Source organism: Microcaecilia unicolor, chromosome 3 (genome assembly GCF_901765095.1).
Source record: "Microcaecilia unicolor chromosome 3, aMicUni1.1, whole genome shotgun sequence".
In the NCBI taxonomy this organism is placed as follows: Eukaryota; Metazoa; Chordata; class Amphibia; order Gymnophiona; family Siphonopidae; genus Microcaecilia; species Microcaecilia unicolor.
This window is the reverse complement of record NC_044033.1, coordinates 14,179,627-14,200,963: the sequence shown is the minus strand read 5'-3', so window position 1 is coordinate 14,200,963 and position 21,337 is coordinate 14,179,627. Positions and strand designations below refer to the sequence as shown.

Below are 21,337 nucleotides of genomic sequence, written 5' to 3'. Positions count from 1 at the left end.
ACACCTCTACTCAGGAAATCGAGACTACCCCAACTTGACATTTTGTCTTTTAGATTGTAAGCTCTTCTGAGCAGGGACCGTCCTTAGTTATTAATTTGTACAGCGCTGCGTAACCCTAGTAGCGCTCTAGAAATGTTAAGTAGTAGTAAGGACGCCCATCTCCCGATTTGTGTCGGAAGATGGGCGCCCTTCTCTTTCGAAAATTCACCTGATATTGACCTTACTCATATTTATATTAATACTGGAGTATTTTGGGGCTAGTTTTGGACTGCTTTTGGGCTGGAAAAATTTCACCATCTGGCAACTCCCGTGCCTCTGACCGCAATGCTCAAAACGAACTGTGTGGCGGCGCGTGCCAGCTGTCTCCGAACTCCACCCATAGGCTGGGCTAATTAGCACTTGTCAGCGAGGGTTAAAAGGTGAAAGAAGTGGCAAAAGGGGAACGGATTAAACTCTGGTCATCGGCTGGGCACAGGCAGTTCTCCAATACTTCTGCACAAAATTAAAATGTGCCCATTAAAGTGCTCAAACGTGAGGACAGGGTTTCTGCTGTGAAAATTTCCAGCACTATTAATGGGTCAGTTCACACAGTTCAGCTCACTGTTCTCATCCACCACTAATCTGATTCTGTGCCTTTCACGGAACTGCTAACACGATCAAACCAAAACAACAAGGTTAATTTGGGAAGGGCACTCAGAAGCGCCTCTGGGGTGTCTTGCAATATGGGTACACAAATCTTAACCCCTTGGGGCCTGGACTTTCATCCCTCGAACACAGGGCTCAGATTGTATGTACATTTTTCACGAGTAGTGCACAGTTTCCATAGCTGATGCTTTTTCAGAAAAGTGCTCAGTTTAAATACGCACCGTTAACAATATAGCTCCTGAAATGAAAAAAAAAACAAAAAACCCAACATAAAAATCCCAGTAAATAATATAGAAAACGAAAGAAAATGAATGTATTTGGGCTGCACAACCCTAAAGCGTGCTTCTGTGTTGGCAGATGATATCACCATTTTCATTTATTATTTTACTGCAGGTCCCAATTTTTGTAATGGGACCTAGTTACTAGTAATGTGTGCAGAGACACCAAAGGGAAACCAGCCCAGAGTGACCTTTATCATCCTTAAGAGAGATTTTTTTTTTCAGACGGTGTGGCCAGCATAAAAATCTAGAGAGATGTAAGTGTCATATTGCTTTGCAAAAAGATTTATTTCCCATATAAACTATTTCAAACAAATATATGTTGTTTGAATAGTCTTATATTTTCTTTAAAGGCATGTTTTTTTGAGTGTTTGCAAATAAAAAAAAGCAATATAATATGATCCTCTGAAAGGATACAGATAGGGAGGGGCAATTTTCAAAGGAATTTGCTAGGGTAACTAATTAGTTGCCAGCATAAATATTCCAGACTAAAAGGTTCCCCAGCCACGCAGCTTCTTGTGTGTGTGTGGGGGGGGGGGGGGGGGGGGGGGGGGGAGGGGAGGCATCTCCACAGGCACACAACATGTCCTCTGTGTGTGTGTGCGGGGGAGGGGTCAGTCTCCCTAGCCATGCAGCATTGCCTGTGTGTATGTGTGTGTCTCCCCAGCCACACAGCATCTCGTCTGTGTGTTGTGTGTGTGTGTGGGGGGGGGGGGGGGGGGGGTGTCTCTCCAGTCACACAACATGTCCTCTGTGTGTGTGTGCGGGGGAGGGGTCAGTCTCCCTAGCCATGCAGCATTGCCTGTGTGTATGTGTGTGTCCCCAGCCACACAGCATCTCGTCTGTGTGTTGTGTGTGTGTGTGGGGGGGGGGGGGGGGTCTCTCCAGTCACACAACATGTCCTCTGTGTGTGTGTGCGGGGGAGGGGTCAGTCTCCCTAGCCATGCAGCATTGCCTGTGTGTATGTGTGTGTCCTCAGCCACACAGCATCTCCTCTGTGTGTTGTGTGTGTGTGTGTGGGGGGGGGGGTGTCTCTCCAGCCACACAGCATGTCCTCTGTGTGTGTGTGTGTGTGTGTGTGGGAGGGGTCAGTCTCCCCAGCCACATAGCATCTCCTGTGTGTGTGTGTGTGGGGGGGGGGGTCTCCCCAGCCACACAGCATGACCTCTGTGTGTATGTGTGGGAGGGGTCGGTCTCCCTAGCCATGCAGCATTGCCTGTGTGTATGTGTGTGTCTCCCCAGCCACACAGCATCTCGTCTGTGTGTTGTGTGTGTGTGTGTGGGGGGGGGGGGGTGTCTCTCCAGTCACACAACATGTCCTCTGTGTGTGTGTGCGGGGGAGGGGTCAGTCTCCCTAGCCATGCAGCATTGCCTGTGTGTATGTGTGTGTCCTCAGCCACACAGCATCTCCTCTGTGTGTTGTGTGTGTCTCCCCAGCCACATAGCATCTCGTCTGTGTGTTGTGTGTGTGTGTGTGTGTGGGGGGGGGGTGTCTCTCCAGCCACACAGCATGTCCTCTGTGTGTGTGTGTGTGTGTGGGAGGGGTCAGTCTCCCCAGCCACATAGCATCTCCTGTGTGTGTGTGTGGGGGGGTCTCCCCAGCCACACAGCATGACCTCTGTGTGTATGTGTGGGAGGGGTCGGTCTCCCCAGCCATGCAGCTTCGCCTCTTTGTGTGTGTCTTTCTCTCCCCAGCCACGCAGCTTCTTCTGTGTGTGTGTGGGGGGGGGGGGAGGGGTCGGTCTCCCCAGTCACGCATTATCTCCTGTGTGTGTGTGTGGCTGCACAGCCATGCAGCATCTCCTCTGTGTGTGTGTGTGTGTGGGGGGGGTGTCTCTCCAGTCACACAACATGTCCTCTGTGTGTGTGTGCGGGGGAGGGGTCAGTCTCCCTAGCCATGCAGCATTGCCTGTGTGTATGTGTGTGTCCTCAGCCACACAGCATCTCCTCTGTGTGTTGTGTGTGTCTCCCCAGCCACACAGCATCTCGTCTGTGTTGTGTGTGTGTGTGGGGGGGGGGGGGGTGTCTCTCCAGCCATACAGCATGTCCTCTCTGTGTGTGTGTGTGTGTGGGGGGGGGGGGTGTCTCTCCAGCCATACAGCATGTCCTCTCTGTGTGTGTGTGTGTGGGAGGGGTCAGTCTCCCCAGCCACATAGCATCTCCTGTGTGTGTGTGTGTGGGGGGGGTCTCCCCAGCCATGCAGCTTCACCTCTTTGTGTGTGTCTTTCTCTCCCCAGCCACGCAGCTTCTTCTGTGTGTGTGTGGGGGGGAGGGGTCGGTCTCCCCAGTCACGCATCATCTCCTGTGTGTGTGTGTGTGGCTGCACAGCCATGCAGCATCTCCTCTGTGTGTGTGTGTGTCTCTCTCTCCCCAGCCACGCAGCTTCTTCTGTGTGTGTGTATCCTCAGCCACACAGCATCTCCTCTGTGTGTTGTGTGTGTGTGTGGGGAGGTCTCCCAGGGGGGTCTCCTCAGCAACACAGCATTGCCTCTCTGTGTGTGTGTGTGTGCCTCTCTCTCTCTCTTTCTCTCCCTTTACACAGCCATGCAGCATTTCCTCTGTGTCTTAAGCCTCGTTTCAGTTTTCTTGCAGCCATGGTGTCAGGGAGGCAGCGGGTGGGAATGAACCATAACCATCACTGCAACCAAAACATCCACTTTTATTTACATCCAGTTAGGCAAAAGGGACAGAACATGCTGCATTTAAGCACCCACTTCCCCTCCTTCCTCTTATTAACATTTATTTTTTCATCCAAATATTCTTAAATACTAACTCTTTCACCTCCACAGAGTGAGGGAAGGACGGTTTCATTGAATTGAGCCTCTTGCTTTTTTTTTTGGGGGGGGGGGATGTTTATAAGCTGCACTAAGCAAGTAGCTCAGGTGTTCGCTAGAGAGCTGCACTGGAACGGGGTTCGACCCGCGGGATTCCCGCAGGTACGGAGGCGGTTCCTGCAGGGTTCCCGCGGGGACGGAAGCAGGTCAGCGGGATTCCCGTGAAAGTATAAGCTGCACCTGCACCAGCCTCTCATCTACCGAATACCAAGTTCTTTGAGTGCTGTCTCCTCCTCCTCTTCTTCATCCTTGCTTTAACAGCACAAACGTGGAAAGTCTTCCATTAAGGAGGTGGTAGAGACTCAAATGATGTCGGAATTCAAAAAGGCATGGGATGAACACAAAGGCTCTCTAATTAGAAAGCGGAAGTTATATAAAACCTAACCTTAAATGGCTGCATGTGTGTGGATGTGTCAAGTGACACTTAGATGGCGACTCTGGCTGTGATGAACTAGAGCTGATACCTGGCAGACTTGTATGGTCTGTGTCTCATACATGGCAATCTGGTTTAGGATGGGCTGGAAAGGGCTTAGACAGCAACTTCAGTGGCTGGAACATAAGGACAGTGCTGGACAGACTTTTACAGTCTGTGTCCCACAAATGAGAAGACGAATAGACTGGAGTGAGCTTCAACGGCAACTCCAGTAGTTGTAACATAAGGATAGGGCCAGATAGACTTCTGTGGTCTTTGTTCCAGAAACACGAAAGAAAGACCATAATCAGGTATATAATATCACACTCGTTGATTTAATGATGAATTGATAATGAGTGTGACTATTGGGCAGAGTTCAGGTCTATTTGCTGTCACTTACTATGTTACTATTAATCCTCTTTGCTCCCAGGCTGGTGCACAGACCTCAGCTCTGACACAGGCACGAGAATCAGATGTCACCTGACCTACTGGTGCGTGCATGTGGCGACCTCTCAGCACACAATGCCAGTGAATCAGAGACAAATCTTACATGTGCGCACCAGAGTGTTCCAACTTCCGGTCCGTCCTTGCCTACAGTGCTGTGGCTCAAATCCACAGACAGACTGAGGGAGCTGACTGGAATTTTATTTTATGTACCATTAAATTTTACGGGGATGGGTGGGGATGGGTTAAATTCTTGCGGGGATGGGTGGGGACGGGTAAGATTCCAGTGGGGACAGGTGGGGACGGGTAAGATTCCAGCAGGGATGGGCGGGTATGGGTAAGATTTCTGTCCCCGTGCAACTCTCTAGTGTTTGCTTTAATTTTGGACTTAAGGTGCTGTGAATGCAAAAACTTACCACACTTTGGCAACAATGTCCCTTAAAACAATAGAAAAGTGAAAAACAAGATCAAACTTTTAAAATGGTGGCTGCAATGCCAGGCTTACATTATGCCTAGTGGTTAGAGCATCAGTCTTGCAATTCAGAGGTGGCCAGTTCAAATCCCACTGCTGCTCCTTGAGATCTTTGGCAAATCACTTAACCCTCCATTGCCTCAGGTACAAACTTAGATTGTGAGCCCTCCTGGGACAGAGAAATATCCAGTGTACCTGAATGTAACTCACCTTGAGCTCCTACTGAAAAAGGTGTGAGTAAAATCTAAATAAATAAATATGTGACAATCTACATGGAATGTTGCTAGTGGAGGAGTAGCCTAGTGGTTAGTGCAGTGGAACATGGAATGTTGCTACTATTTGAGATTCTACATGGAATGTTGCTACTATTGGAGAGTCTAGATGGAATGTTGCTACTATTGAGATTCTGTTGCTACTATTTGAGATTCTACATGGAATGTTAATGTTGCTATTCCACTAGCAACATTCCATGTAGAAGCCTGCCCTTGCAGATCAGCAACGCGGCCACACAGGCTTCTGTTTCTGTGAGTCCGACGTCCTGCACGTATGTGCAGGACATCAGACTCACAGAAGCCTGCGCGGCCACATTGCTGATCTGCAAGGGCAGGCTTCTACATGGAATGTTGCTAGTGGAGGAGTGGCCTAGTTGTTAGAACACCAGTCTTGCAATCCAGAGGTGGCCAGTTCAAATCCCACTGCTTCTCCTTGTGATCTTTGGCAAATCACTTAACCCTCCATTGCCTCAGGTACAAACACTTAGATTGTGAGCCCTCCTGTGACAGAGAAATATCCAGAGTACCTAAATATAACTCACTTTGAGCTACTACTGAAAAAGGTTTCAGCAAAATCCAAATAAATAAAAGATAAGAACTTATGGCTAGTTCCACATCCTTTAGCAAAGGGCTCTGAGGGTGGGAGCAATATCTAAAAAGGCTCTTGTTCTGCAAGCCTCTGAAAGTGAAGGGACAAGAATTTGCTGGCTTTAAGGACCTTAGAACACAGAATTAATGACTTGGATAAATAACTTGGGCTCGGTTCTTTAAGGGGGTAATTCTGCAACTGGGCACATAGTAGGAGCCCATCCCAAAAAGGAACCCAAATGCCCACCTTCATTTCTAGAATACTAGTATACCAGCAAAAATACATGCTTATAATTTAGGTACGAACTTCAAAATCTATTGTTCTCCCATAGGAAATGAATACACCACAAACATGAGGTATGCGGTATATTCATTTCCTGTGGGAAAGTAATAGATTTTGAAGTTTATGACAGCTCCCCAAAAGAATTCAGGGGTCCTTTTACAAAGGCGCGCTGAAAAATGGCCTGCGGTAGTGTAGGCGTGGGTTTTGGGCGCGCTCAGAGTCATTTTTCAGCGCACCTATAAAAAAGGCCTTTTTTTTTGCCGAAAATGGCTGGGCAGCCAAATCTACATTGTCCATTTTGGCTCTGAGACCTTACCGCCGGCCATAGACCTAGCGGTAAAGAATTTGGGTGGTGCCAGATGCCACTTGGCGCGCGTCCACTACGTGCGCCAGAAACTAAAAAAAATATTTTCCAGATGCGCGTAGTGGACACGCGCCAAAAATGAAATTACTGCAAGAGCCATGTGGTAGTCAGGCGGTAACTCCCATTTTGGTGTGAGTTGGGCGCGCATAGGCGCCTACGCGGCTTAGTAAAAGGGGCCCTTAGTGTTTTGGGGAGGTATAATTTAGGTATGACCACTTGCACCAGCCATAGGGTGTGCGAACTTATGCCAGCTTTAAGTGCCAGAGGTACACATATAACTTACACTTACATGCGTAACTTCTAGGGGCGTAGCCAGACACCCAATTTTGGGTGGGCCTGGGCCCAAAATGGGTGGGCAGAAGAACTCCGCCCTGTCTCACAAGTGATTTGGTCTCTCCCTCTCTCGCCTGCATGCCATATGGTCTCTCAAACATCCCCCTCCCCCCATACCTTTTAAATAGCAGATTTTCACTGGCAGCAAGCAGCAAATAATACTCTCCGCTCATGTTGGCCCCACAACCTTCCCTCTGATGCAACTTCCTGTTTCCGCATAGGCGGGAATACATCAGAGGGAAGGCTGGTATGCAGGAAGGATAGGAACTTTCAGCTGGTGGGGCTTGGGAATCCCTGCCAGACACTTCATAGGTGTGCTGCTACTGGGTGAGCCTGAGTCCAAAGTAGGTGAGCCTGGGCCCACCCTTGGCTACGCCACTGTCTAGATTATTAAACATCTCACCCATGTTTCTGCGCAGACTACTACTACTACTTGACATTTCTAGAGCGCTACTAGGGTTACGCAGCGCTGTACAGTTTAACAAAGAGAGACAGTCCCTGCTCAAGGAGCTTACAATCTAATAGACAAGAGTGAGACAAATATAGGACAATCAAGCCATTGTGACATCACTGATGAGGTTGGCTCTTAGGCATTGGTGGAATGAGGCATTATGACATCACAATGTCAGCTCTGGTTAAATCACTGCTTTGAGCCAAGTATAGGACAGTCAAGCCATTGTGACATCACTGATGAGGTTGGCTCTTAGGCATTGGTGGAATGAGGCATTATGACATCACAATCTCAGCTCTGGTTAAATCACTGCTATATGTAATACTACTACTACTACTTAACATTTCTAGAGCGCTACTAGGGTTACGCAGCGCTGTACAGTTTAACAAAAAGGACAGTCCCTGCTCAAAGGAGCTTACAATCTAAAGGACGAAATGTCAAGTTGGGGCAGTCTAGATTTCTTGAATAGTGGTTAGGTGCCAAAGGCGACTTTGAAGAGGTGGGCTTTGAGCAAGGATTTGAAGATGGGCAGGGAGGGGGCCTGACTCTGCCCATGTGTATCCTTACTATAAAAATAAATGCAAGCTCTCAGCAGAATAGGCGGAATTTTGGCTTGGGGGAAGGGGGGGGGGGGGGAGAGAGAGGCAAGAATCCACAACTAATGGCTAGGAACAAAAATAATAGACCCCAAGAGGGCAAGAAAGTCTCAATAACAACAACTGAATAAAAAACAACAGATGTTTATTAAATGATTCTGTAAAACCAAGAAACAGGGGAATCGCTCGGACATCAATAGGTGTCAGCAACAGGATATTTATTTTATTTTTGTTATATTTGTAACCCACGCTTTCCCACTCATGGCAGGCTCAATGTGGCAGGCAGTGGAGGGTTAAGTGACTTGCCCAGAGTCACAAGGAGCTGCCTGTGCCTGAAGTGGGAATCAAACTCAGTTCCTCAGGACCAAAGTCCACCACCCTAACCACTAGGCCACTCCTCCACTGTTGCTGCTATTTGAGATTCTACATGGAATGTTGCTATTCCACTAGCAACATTCCATGTAGATGTCGGCCTTTGCAGATCACCAATGTGGCCGCGCAGGCTTCTGCTTCTGTGAGTCTGACGTCCTGCACGTGCAGGACGTCAGACTCACAGAAACAGAAGCCTGCGCAGCCTTCTACATGGAATGTTGCTAGTGGAATAGCAACATTCCATGTAGAATCTCCAATAGTAGCAACATTCCATGTAGAATCTCCAATAGTATCTATTTTATTTTTGTTACATTTGTACCCTGCGCTTTCCAACTCATGGCAAGCTCAATGTAGCTTACATGGGGCAATGGAGGGTTAAGTGACTTGCCCAGAATCACAAGGAGCTGCCTGTGCCGAGAATTGAACTCAGTTCCTCAGGACCAAAGTCCACCACCCTAACCACTAGGCCACTCCATCCTTGCCATAACAAAACACTAATTTAAACATCTCCAAATTAATATCTAGATAAGCATCTCATTTAATCTCATTTAAATATGCTATGTTTATCTGAAAAAGGATAGACTTATAAAGGAATAAAATAAAAAGCAGCAGTGACAGATTCACTTATGCCTTGAAATTATAAAAGTCATCAAGACAAAATTGACAAATTTTACAAAGCTTAGAGTGTTTTGCAGCCAAAAAAAAAAAATTTACTACAGCATTTACCAGGGGGGAGAAACATTAAGTACATTGTAGCCCCTTCTACAAATTGCAGAAGAGATAAGGGAAGAGAGAGAGGACATTTCAAATGTGCGACTTATCCTGTTTGTGAGGTTTCATTAAATATAAAAGGGTTTTTCCGATCTGGAATATGTTCTTTAATGGTTTTCTTAATTGCAACGATGAGAAAGTGTTCTGTTCAGTGATTTGCCCTTGCGATTTAATTTATATCAGTAAAACCAAGAGGAAATTTAGAATTGGAGTTAATGAGCAGAAAAGTTGCATTAAGAGAGAGATGACAGATAAAACGACGGAACGCTCTTTGCAAAAGGGAAAGAAGATTCAGCCCTACAGGGCTTTTGTCGAGGTGGAAACCGGGAATATCAATCAGCAGCTATTGAAGAAAAAGCAATCGTTTAGTTTTGATTTGAATACTGCGGTTCTTAAAGGCTTAAATCACAGGGAAGCTGTTTTCACATACATGTGCTGTGGCTCACTGCAGATTCCAGATTCCCCCTCAGCTAAGCAATTTCTGGCTTCTTTTTTAATATATTTTTCAGATATTCTGCTGTCTGTGTTGCTTTTATTGTGATTTGCCTGCACAAACAAAAAAATTCCATTTCTGCCTTGCCTTCTCAACAGAGAACAGGGCTCTAATCTATTGATAAACTGCTAAACACTGAGCTGTAAAGTCTCTGGCTTTTCTATTTTCTGTACTGGCTTTTAATAAATAAGGGATTAGGGATTGCTTCCAGTCTGTACACGGTCTACAGGGCTTGCATGTTTAAGAAACTCACCCCAGGGCCGATTTTCTTACGTAGTTTGCCTAATCCATAGAGCATTCCCTTCAATTAGCTTTCTCTGTGATTTTGCCTTTTTAAAAATAACTTCTCTATATCGCATCAATTAATCAAAATGACATTATTATGTGAAATAGTTGCAGCACCTTAATTCTAGGGAATCAATTTGGAGACTTAAAGCTCGCCTCAGATGTCTCCAGTTCTCTGCTGAGGGAATAAAAGAAGCCTCGCCCGTAATTCAATAGGAAGCCTGTTCATCCCCACTTCCACAAAAAAAAAAAAAATCAAACAACCCAGGAGTAAATGGATTCTCCGAGGGAAAGCAGGTGTCCAACGCTGGGAGTGCGCCGGCATTGAGGAGGTCTCCACCTCTCTCAGCGTTGGGCACTGCTAGCAGGCCCCAGGACTGATCTGCATTGGACCTAACATCGAGGACATGTGTAGGTTCGACACCGTCCTCATGGGCACCAAGAGACCCCTGATGTCAGGCATCGGGCGAAGGCCAAGAAGCATTGATATCGATCCCCTTCGACGCAGGGCGCCAGGAGCTCTGGGACATCGGCATCGCCAGCATTCGAAAGCATTGGTGCTGTGAGGACTACTCCCCATCTGTTATCCTGGTGCCATTACCTCAGCCCCCATGCAGCTGGGACCCTGCTTCTGATCCAGCCTTACTGATGCCTAGAAAGTGCTCATGCATTGAGGGCACTTGCACCAGCCGCAGCACTCGGTCACTCTGAACTTGAGGCCCTTGTTTCACCTGTGGAGCGGTCTTTGACTCCATTGCCTCGAGAGGCATCGATGATGGTGACTCTCTGTGCATGGTAACACAACCGCAGGAGAGGAAGCTTTCTTGAAGTCGAGACTTGAGCAGGAACCTCAGCGCCTAGCCCCAAAGCCTGGACTTTCTTCCAGTCACTTGAGACAGGTGCATCCTCAGAAGTCCAAGGACTATTTCAATGAGTCTGACAGACTAGTCATGGGAGTCTGAGGAAGAGCTAGATGACCTCTCAGAGGAGGGGTTGTAAAGCACACCCTCAGACCATCTCCAGCTGATGAAAGAAGAAAGTCTCCACCTAAGCCTCTCTCCTTCACCCTTTATGTCAAGAAAATTGGTAGAAGCGATTCCCTTTAAGTTGGAAACAAAGGACGAACCTAGGGCTGAGTTGTTTCAGGTCCTGGATTTTGATTCTTCACCCAGAGATGTTGTGACAGTCCCTCTGCACAAGATTCTTTGGGATGCACAGATGATGAACTAGGAGACCCCCCTCTCTGTACAAGTGGCACCCAAGAAGGTGGATTCCATGTAAGAGATCCAGAAGGCTCCTGGATTCGAGAAGGCCCAGCTGCCACACCACTCCTTGGTGGTCAAATCTACTGTTGAAAGGGCTAGGAGTTCCAGGTCTCATGCCTCGGCACCCCCAAGCAGAGAGACCTAGTCTTTTTTGGGAGGAAGGTTTATCAGGCCTGGATGCTAGTCTCCCACATCCAGGACTACCAGCTCTACACAATATATACTTGCAGCCCTTGGCTCATAGTATGTTAGACTTTGAAGACATTCCCACAGGAATAGACCATCCAGTCCCTCTCCTGGTGACCTCCTACAGCCTTTACTACTAGGAGGTTCACTGGCAGGTCTCAAAGAAGTTCCTATTACTCTCAAATATGTAGGTTTACCTCTTCCATCCATACTCAACAGCAGTCCCAGTCTCAGTGCCCTCAGGCCTGCCAGCAACATTCATGGAAGTCACAACCTGCTCCCCAGGCAAAAAAGGGGGCAAGCTTTTGACTGGCTCCAGGAGAGCATAGCAACTATCAAAGTATCCATTCCAGATGACCTGCCAGTAGAGAGAAGGCTGAATGCTTTCCAAGAAAGGTGGACCCTTGCAACCTTCAACCAGTGGGTTCTCCAAATGGTCCAAGCAGGGTACACTCTCAATTGGCAATTAACACCTCCAAATTGTCCTCCACGAATGTCTTTTCTCAGCACTCAGCATGAGCAGGTTATTCTAGGGAAACTTCCTGCCCTTCTTCTGGCCGATGTAGTCAAGTCTGTTCAACCAGGGCAGGAGGGGCAGGGTTCTATTCCAGGTACTTCCTAGTAACCAAGAAGATGGGAGGATTTTGTCCCATCCTAGACCTAAAGTCCCTGAACTGATATTTGGTCAAAGAAAAGTTCAGGATGGTTTCCCTGGGCACCCTTCTCCCCATAATTCAGGAAACAATTGACTATGCTAGAAGAACCCTGCCCCTCCTGCCCTGGTTGAACAGACTTGACTACATCGGCCAGAAGAAGGGCAGGAAGTTCCTTTTATTTTAAGTTGCAATGGTGGCTCGCCTCCAGGCTCCAGCCTTTCCCTTCCTGCTCAATGTCCCGCCCTCGCAGAAACAGGAAATACCTCATCACAGGAAGGCGGGACACTGAGCGGGAAGGAAAAGACTGGACTCGAGCTGCAGCTGCAACTTAAAATAACAGGTTTAAACGCAGGGCGGCTGCGTCAGGAACGGAATGGAGGGCTGTCGGGGAGTTGAGGGCGGGCTCAGCCAGGGGGCGGAGGTGGAAGATACAATTTGCTCTTGGCTGTACCGGTGGGGCCACATTTGAGAAGAAAGCAGGTGGGGAAGGTCACAGCTGGGCTGGGAAGGCTTAACCTCCCCAAGCCTCTTATACGGGGCGCCTATGCCCAAAACCTCATGCCTATCCTGGCAAACGTGCACTGCATATATTAAATTGCAAGTGAGCCTTAACCTTCTATATGTAGTGGAATAAAGCCCATAGACAGTTCACCCACCTTTTTGCTTCTTTAGATCCAAACAGGATGGGGGGTAGCCATCAGCAAACTCACACTTTCCAATCGGCTAACAGATTGCATCTCCTTCGCTTATGCACCAGGCTGGACTGAGTCTTGAGGGTCATGTCACGGTTCATAATATCGGTAGCCCACTTGAGGTCAGCCTCCATCGAGGAGATTTGCAAGGCTGCGATGTTGTCTTCAGTCCACACATTCACATCTCACTAGTGCCTTGAGCAGGATACCGACAGCCAGTTCGGCCAGATAGTGAATTTGTTTGGTGTCTAGAAGCCAACTCCACCCTCCTAGGCCTAATTTTGTTCTGTTCCATACTGCACCTTCACAACCAAATAGTTTAAGGCTAATTGACTTTGAGGTCTCAATGTTTCGAGTCCCTATTGTCCAAGCACTGTTGTTTTCAGTGAGCCTGGTAGCTAGGGATTCCCACCTGTGAGAATACCCCTGGCCTGCTTGTTCTTGGAGAAAGTGAAGTTACTCACTTCACTTGTGGTAGATGTTCTTTGAAGACCGCAGGCCAAGTATTCTCCCATACTCTCCCACCTCCCCTAGGAGCAGTCTTCCTCAAGCTATGTCATCTTATCTCCCATTCCAAATTTGAATCTACTATGTCCTCATCAAGACATACTCCAACAACCCATCCTATGAATGGAATACCGTTCTCTCTCTTATTCTGAATATGAACTCTTTATACCATAATCTATTACCGTCATTCATGATCTTTATGTAACACCTCTTGTATTTCTTACTCCGGATTGGCGATCACCATGTCGGAACAATGTAAGCCACATTGAGCCTGCAAATAGGTGGGAAAATGTGGGATACAAATGCAGTAAATAAATAAAAAATAAATAAATAAAAATTACTGAGGAATAGAATTGGAAGACTGAAAGATGTTGAGAATGGCTATGTGGAGAGTGGTGAAGATAAAGCAAACGTGCTAATTAAATACTTCTCTTCGGTGTTCGCAGAAGAAAATCCTGGAGAAGAACCATGGTTGGCTGCTGAGAGTATATCTGGGAAATAAACAACTTGAAAATCTGAAGGTACGTAAGTACATAAGTAATGCCACACTGGGAAAAGACCAAGGGTCCATCGAGCCCAGCATCCTGTCCATGACAGCGGCCAATCCAGGCCAAGGGCACCTGGCAAACTTCCCAAACGTACAAACATTCTATACATGGACAAAGCTATGCAGCTGGATGGGATACATCCCAGGATACTGAGGGGGGTCAGAGAGATCTTGGTGGCACCTCTTAGGGATATATTTAATAGATCTTTCAGAGATGGGAGCAGAGGCGTAGCCAGACAACAGATTTTGGGTGGGCCTAGGCAAGAACTGGGTGGGCACCAAGTGTTCTCCCCCTCTCCAAAAAAAAAAAAAAATCTCAGCTGGTGGGAAAACGCTTCTTTCCACCTTGGCAGCAGGAATGCACTGAAAACTGAGCATGCGCAGGTGCCGGTGTCATGGACAGTAGCGTTTTTGTTACCATCAGGGGGAAATCTTCAGCTTACATAGCTTGGGATTCCCACCAGTTACCACTAAACATGTGCTACGGTTGGGTGGGCCTGAGCCACAAATGGGTGGGCCTTGGCCCACCCAAGCCCACCTGTGGCTACGCCACTGGATGGGAGAGGTTCCTTGAGATTGGAGAAGAGCAGATGTCCCTCTTTAAAAAAAGCGGAGACAGGGAGGAAGAGGGAAACTACAGGCCTGTAAACCTCGCATTGCTGAAAGAAAAGATAGTTAACTTTCTAGAATCCAGCGGGTTGCAGGATCCGAGGCAATGTGGCTTTTCCAAAGGAAAATCCTGCCAAACGAATCTAATTGACTGGCCAGCTTATTTTCGAAGGAGATCGACGGCCATCTTCCGACACAAATCGGGAGATGGCCGGCGATCTCCTGAACCCGGCCAAATCGGTATAATCGAAAGCCGATTTTGGCCGGCGCCAACTGCTTTCCGTCGCGGAGCCAGCCAAACTTCAAGGGGGCGTGTCGGTAGGGTAGAGAAGGCGGGATGGGGGCAGGACAGAGGCGTGGCTTCACCTGATAATGAAAAAAAGAAAGCCGGCCCTGACGAGCATTTCGCTGGCTTCACTTGGTCCCTATTCTTCAGGACCAAGCTTCAAAAAGGTGTCCCAACTCCCCTTACTCCCCCAGTGGTCACCAACCCCCTCCCACCCTAAAAAAAATTTTTTGCCAGCCTCTATGCCAGCCTCAAATGTCATACCCAACTCCCTGACAGCAGTATGCAGGTCCCTGGCACAGTATTTAGTGGGTACCAGGGGCGTATCTGCGTGGGGCCACAGGGGCCTGGGCCCCCCTCCCCGCCGTCAACCCTCCCCCGCTGCTTACTTTTGCTGGCGCCGAGGTCCGACCCGCAATCTCCGTTTTTCGTCTTCCTCCGTGGCCATGCTTCCAGGAAGTAATGCTGCAGTGCTGATTCGTTGAATCCAGTTCGGCGTCTGACGTCAGACGTCGAACTGGATTCAACGAATCAGCACTGCAGCGTTACTTCCTGGAAGCATGGCCACGGAGGAAGACGAAAAACGGAGATTGCGGGTCGGACCTCGGCGCCAGCAAAAGTAAGCAGCGGGGGAGGGTTGACGGCGGGGAGGGGGTGGAGAGAGGCGGCGGCGGCGGCGGCGGCGGGGGGGGGGAGGGAGGCAAAAATGTGCCCCCCCTCTCTGGCTGTGGCCCCCCCTACCGCCGGATTCCAGATACGCCCCTGGTGGGTACTGCAGTGCACTTCAGGCAGGCAGACCCAGGCCCATCCCCCCCTACCTGTTACACTTGTGGTGGTAAATGTTAAGCCCTCTAAAAACCCCCAAAACCCACTGTACCCACATGTAGGTGCCCCCCTTCATCCCTAAGGGCTATGATAGTGGTGTACAGTTGTGGGGAGTGGGTTTTGGGGGGATATGGGGGGCTCAGCACCCAAGGTAAGGGAGCTATGCACCTGGGAGCTATTTTTGAAGTCCACTGCAATGCCCCCTAGGGTGCCCGGTTGGTGTCCTGGCATGTCAGGGGGACCAGTGCACTACAAATGCTGGCTCCTCCCACGACCAAATGCCTTGGATTTGGCTGGGTTTGACATCGCCGGCATTAGTTTCCATTATCGGTAAAAACTGATGCCGGCCATCTCAAACCTGTCTATCTTTGACATTTGGCCGGCCCCAACCATATTATCGAAACGAAAGATGGCCAGCCATCTTTTTCGATAATACGGTTCGGGACTGCTCTGTACGGCGCCGGCCAAATAGATGGCCAGCGTCGTTCGATTATGCCCCTCAATGCAGGGCCGGTCAAACCCGGTAAGCAGGGTAAGCACTGCAGGGGGGCGCCTGCCTTCAAGGGCGCCAGCAAGCTCTGCTGAGGCATTTGTTTTTCAGTATCTAATCTCTGCAGCTCATCTCGGTCTGGCTCCAAAGCGTCCCGTCCCCTCCCCCCTCCCAAGCAGAGAAATATCCTCCTTGTGTTTGTCAGAGGATGCCACTGCTCCAACTGAATCTGGCTCCGAAATAACTTGTGGGAGCTCAGCTAACCTCTGCCCCCTGCCCCCCCCTGGTGACAAGGGGCTTCAGGGCAAGAAGTAAAGCCTGAGGAGGCTCCAGCACAGGCACTCACTATGCCTGGCTGAACTCAGGAGGTAAGCACTGTAAGCAGCAGCATAGTATTCTCTGCAGCCACCCCTTCAACACATTGGGATTGAGAGTGAAACCAGGAGCTGGAATCCAGCCCAGAGAGGGCTCAGAGACAGCACAGCAGAGCCTGGACCCTTGTTTTGTCAGAGACTGCTGTTTAGTGCTGCACCTGACCTACCCTTTTCCACCCCCACCCCCAACACAGCAACTCACAGGACAGGAGGGCTAGATGCCTGCTTTCAATTCCTAACCATCACCTATCTCTCATTCCCACTTCAGTAACTCCTGTTAGTCTGTCCAACTCAGATTGTAGAATATGTTAGTTTATGCTGATTAAGTCTGTCCTAGCTAGATCCTAAGCTGTGCTCGATGGGAAGGCTATTGAGCTGCATGCAGAGTCTAACTTCTTAGGATTTCAGGTTCATTTTTGAAGAATTTGAAGAGGGGCTATCTCTGTTCTACATGTGTGACTGCAAGGCCAAGTGTCTGAATAGGGATCTGTTTGTTAGATTCTGAAATTTTGATAACACATTGTCTTTCAGAGTTGGCAAGACTGTCTGTTCTCCTAATTCCTGGTCTGTGTGCTAAGTTATTTTTCTTCTATACTGGTGTAATATTTTCAATGATGCCATGGCTGGTGAAAGGGGTGTGTCTACTGTGGGGGCGGAGCCATAGTGATCCCGTCCCTGGATGGGTAGGGGCGCCGACTAATAGACTGCAGGAGGGCGCTAGAAACCCTAGGGCCAGCCCTGCCTCAATGGGTGACCAAAGAAATGAATAAAGGGCATACACTAGATGTAATCTACTTGGATTTCAGTAAAGCCTTTGATACGGCTCCTCACAGAAGACTCTTGAATAAGCCGAGAGGGCTGATTTTAGAACCGAAAATGGTAAACTGGATTGGAAACTGGTTGACCGACAGGCAACAGAGGGTGGTGGTAAATGGAATCCGCTTGGAGGAAAGGAAGGTGAGCAGTGGAGTGTCTCAGGGGCAGATTCTGCTGGATGTATTTGTGAGAGATATTGCTGAAGGGTTAAATGAAAAGTTTTGCCTTTTTTGTAAAACACACCGCACTCACCTGAATCCAAGTAAGATAACCGTTGCTATGACAAGTGCCGAGAAAGAAAGGGCGTATCCAACGGTGTAGATGATGGAAAGGGATAAGAGCTGTTCCTCTGGCGGCTTCTGAAACACAGAAGGAAGAAAGGGTATAAGGTCATTATTGGATACTGTTGCGGTCGGTGCTTTTTCTTCTCTTCTAATGACAGGAGGCGGGGAGGAAAAAGAGCCAGAAAAAGTAACGATTATTCAGAGCGTAAAGGCAATCAACACACGTTTCTTAGGGAGCAGCGTTTGTCCCAAACAGACTACAAAAGATCTGCTTACGAATGCATGTAAATGTTCAGAATATTTATGCCATTTAATTTTGTTCTGTTATAGAAATAACGTAGCGTAGGTGAGCCACAGTAATACTGATCATTTAATCCTACTCTCTGTTATCTATCTTTTAACCAGTTTTTAATCCACAATAGAACACTATCCCATGACTCTCCAAGTCCCTCTGGAGTCTTTCATGAGGTACTTTGTCAAACGCCTTTTGAAAATTCAGATACACAATACTGACCAGCTCACCTTTATCCACATGTTTGTTCACCCCCTTCAAAGAAATGTAATCCTGTATAATAAAAGGCACCTCCAACGTTCTGAAGCTGACTGCATGGCTGAGGCATTCCTGCTCTCTGTATCCATCTCCTGAATTGACATCACCTACTTCCGGGTTCGTCACAAGCAGAAGTGACCAACCACACGAGGTTTCTCGGCTTCAGAATGTTGGAGGTGCATTCTATTAAATAGGATTGGTCAGTTCCTTTCCTATATAATAAAAGGCACCTCCAACATTCTGAAGCTGGCTACATGGCTGAAGCATTCCTGCTCTCTGTATCCATCTCCTGAATTGACATCACCTACTTCCGGGTTCGTCACAAGCAGAAGTGACCAACCACACGAGGTTTCTGGGCTTCAGAATGTTGGAGGTGCATTCTATTAAATAGGATTGGTCAGTTCCTTGAAGCACAGCCAGAGCTCAGCGTCCTGCACAGTAACGCTCACACACCAGAGAGAGGGAGGGGGGCCTGACACCAGAGAGAGGGGGGAGGTATCTCTGTCACACACACTCTCACAGTCAATGTCTTTCTCTCTCTCACTCTCACACGCTGTCTCTCACACACTCTATGTCTCACACTGTATCACATTCACTTTCTATGTGTCACACAGTCACTCACACACTTTCTTGGTCTCATACACTCAGTCTCACAGAGAGTCTGTGTCTCACACACACACTCTCTCTCTCGCACACACTGTATCTGTGTGAAACACACTCTCTCACACACTGTGTCTCACATACTCACTTGCACACACTCTCATTCTCACACACACACTCTCTCTCTCACAGACACACTCTCTCTCACACACACACACACTCGCACATTCACTCTCTCTCACACACACACACACACTCACTCTCTTTCTCACACACAGTCACTCTCACATACACTCTCTCAAACATACACACTCCAAGGAAAATCTTGCTAGTGCCCGTTTCATTTGTGTCAGAAATGGGCCTTTTTTACTAGTAATATATATTGTTGACTTTTTCTATATTGCTGCAAATGACAGCCTGTCCCTACAGGGAATGGATATAGGGATAGAGAGCTTGCCACCTGTAGGACTAGAGTGTTCAGAGGATGCACACAGGAATACAGAACCTGTAACCTCTAGGACTAGAGGGTTAAGAGCAGCATTTTTAACTGGTGTGCCAGGAGGAGTCTGGAAATACCCTCTAAATAACCCGGCAAGTTTCGCGATGCCTATGATCTTCTTCCTCCCACCCCTCGGGTCTCTCTCCTGTCCGCTGCGATCTTCAAACTTTACAGTTGCTGGCAGTTATTAGAATAGGCCTTCCTCTGGCCAGCCCAAGATGTCTTCCTCTGACCCAACTTCCTTTTGCTGTGCAGGAGGGACATGGCAGAGGGAAAGCTTGGTAATGGCCAGAGGAAGGTCTGTTTTAAAAGCTGACGGCGATGCAAGGAATTGTAGTGGAGACAGAGGCCCAAAGGGTGGGGGAGGAAAGTAGGAGAAGAGATTAGGCCTGAGGGAGAGGGGAGACAGGCTGCACATGTGTGGGAGGGAAGGGGAGACAGTCTGCACATGTGTGGAAGGGAAAAGAAAATGGGAGATAGGCTGCACATGAAGGGAAGAGAGAGGGAAAACAAAATAGATTTGAGAAGGAGGTAGAGAAATTGAAGAAAGCTGAATGTGAAAGATCAAAACCAAACAGACAGGGCAGCAGGTTAGAAAAGAAACTGCAAAAATGGAAAGGAAGCTCTGGAAACAGAGTTACAAGCACAGACAGAGGAAAGCAGAAACAAAGATTGAGAACAAGATGATTGGAATAATAAAATCACCAGACTATGTTATTGTTAGAGGGCGGTCAGTCCAATAACTAAGAAGAATCAGATAGGAGATTCAGTGCAGACCTGGTGTGGTCAACCATACCAGAGACATGAGAAAAAAATGACCTCAAATAGCGTATGTGACCAGTATAGCAGCTGCTGCTTGTGAAGAAAGGGTGGGGCACCCTGAGCATTGCAAATGGTAGAAAATAGCTGTAAACGCCTATTTTAGCTTGCTTCCGTTTGTTATAGAAAGGGAAGTTCTGACCATTGGAGACAGGATATGCTAAGGGTGTAGCCAGACACCCAATTTTGGGTGGGCCTGAGCCCAAGATGGGTGGGCAGAAGACCTCCGCCATGTCCCACCAGTGATTTGGTCTCTCCCTCTCTCACCTGCATGCCATATGGTCTCTCAAACATCCTCCTCCCCCCATACCTTTTAAACAGCAGATTTTCACTGGCAGCGAGCAGCGACTAATACACACTGCTCATGTTGGCCCCACAGCCCTCCCTCTGATGCAACATCCTGTTTCTGCATAGGCGGGAATACATTAGAGGGAAGGCTGGTATGCAGGAAGGCCAGTTGTTGGGTTTTTTCGGCTGTTGGGGCTTGGGGATCCCTGCCAGACACTTCATAGGTGGGTGGGCCTGGGCCCACCCGGGCCCACCCTTGGCTATGCCACTGTGCTAGCTAACTACAAACAGCCAGAAGGTGGAGGCAGGGACAGAAAGGAACTTTTGTGGGGAGGGGTGGGACAGATATAGTATTAAAAGGGAAACAAGCACATAGGGTTGAGGGAGTTCTAGGTGAAAATTTGGGAAGCTGAGCTTTCTCCTAGGCAGTGGCGTAGCCAAGGGTGGGCTTGGGTGGGCCCAGGCTCACCCACTTTGGGCTCAGGCCCACCCAGTAGCAGCACACCTTTGATGTGGCTGGCATGGATCCCCAAGTCCCACCAGCCGAAAACTCTCAACAATTGTCCCTCCTTGCATACCTTTTAATTAGCAGATCTTTGCCTGCAATGAGCAGCGACTGATACATACTGCTTCCCTCTGATGTATTCCCGCCTATGCGGGAACAGGAAGTTACATCAGAGGGAAGGCTGTGGGGCCAACATGAGCAGTGTGTGTTAGTTGCTGCTCGCTGCCAGTGAAAATCTGCTGTTTAAAAGGTATGCAGGATAGGGGGATGTTTGAGAGACCAGATGGCATGCAGGCGAGAGAAGGAGAGACCAAATCACCTGTGGGACAGGGCGAGGTTCTTCTGCCCACCCATCTTGGGCCCAGGCCCACCCAAAATTGGGTGTCTGGCTAAGCCCCTGCTCCTAGCTCCTACTTCTAATCTTTCTCTTTTTGTCTTGCTAGCTGCACTCTGCTTGTTTTTTTTGCTTCTGATTGCTGACTGCCGAATTAAGTATGAGAAAATATGTACTATAGTTCATAAAATCATTCACGGAGATGCCCCAGCCTACATGTCAGACCTGGTAGACTTGCCACCCAGGAACGCTAAAAGATCATCCCGCACATTCCGCAATCTTCACGTCCCCAACTGTAAAGATCTAAAATAC

The 21,337-nt window shown here is 48.3% G+C and overlaps 1 protein-coding gene across 1 annotated transcript in view; it reads right to left on the bottom strand.

The window, feature by feature from the left end:
* GLP1R (glucagon like peptide 1 receptor) overlaps nucleotides 1-21,337 on the bottom strand; it is a 257,183-nt gene that overhangs the window by 101,728 nt on the left and 134,118 nt on the right. Inside the window, 1 exon segment of the mRNA XM_030199256.1 lies at nucleotides 17,399-17,502. Within this exon segment, the coding sequence (XP_030055116.1) occupies nucleotides 17,399-17,502 (104 nt within the window).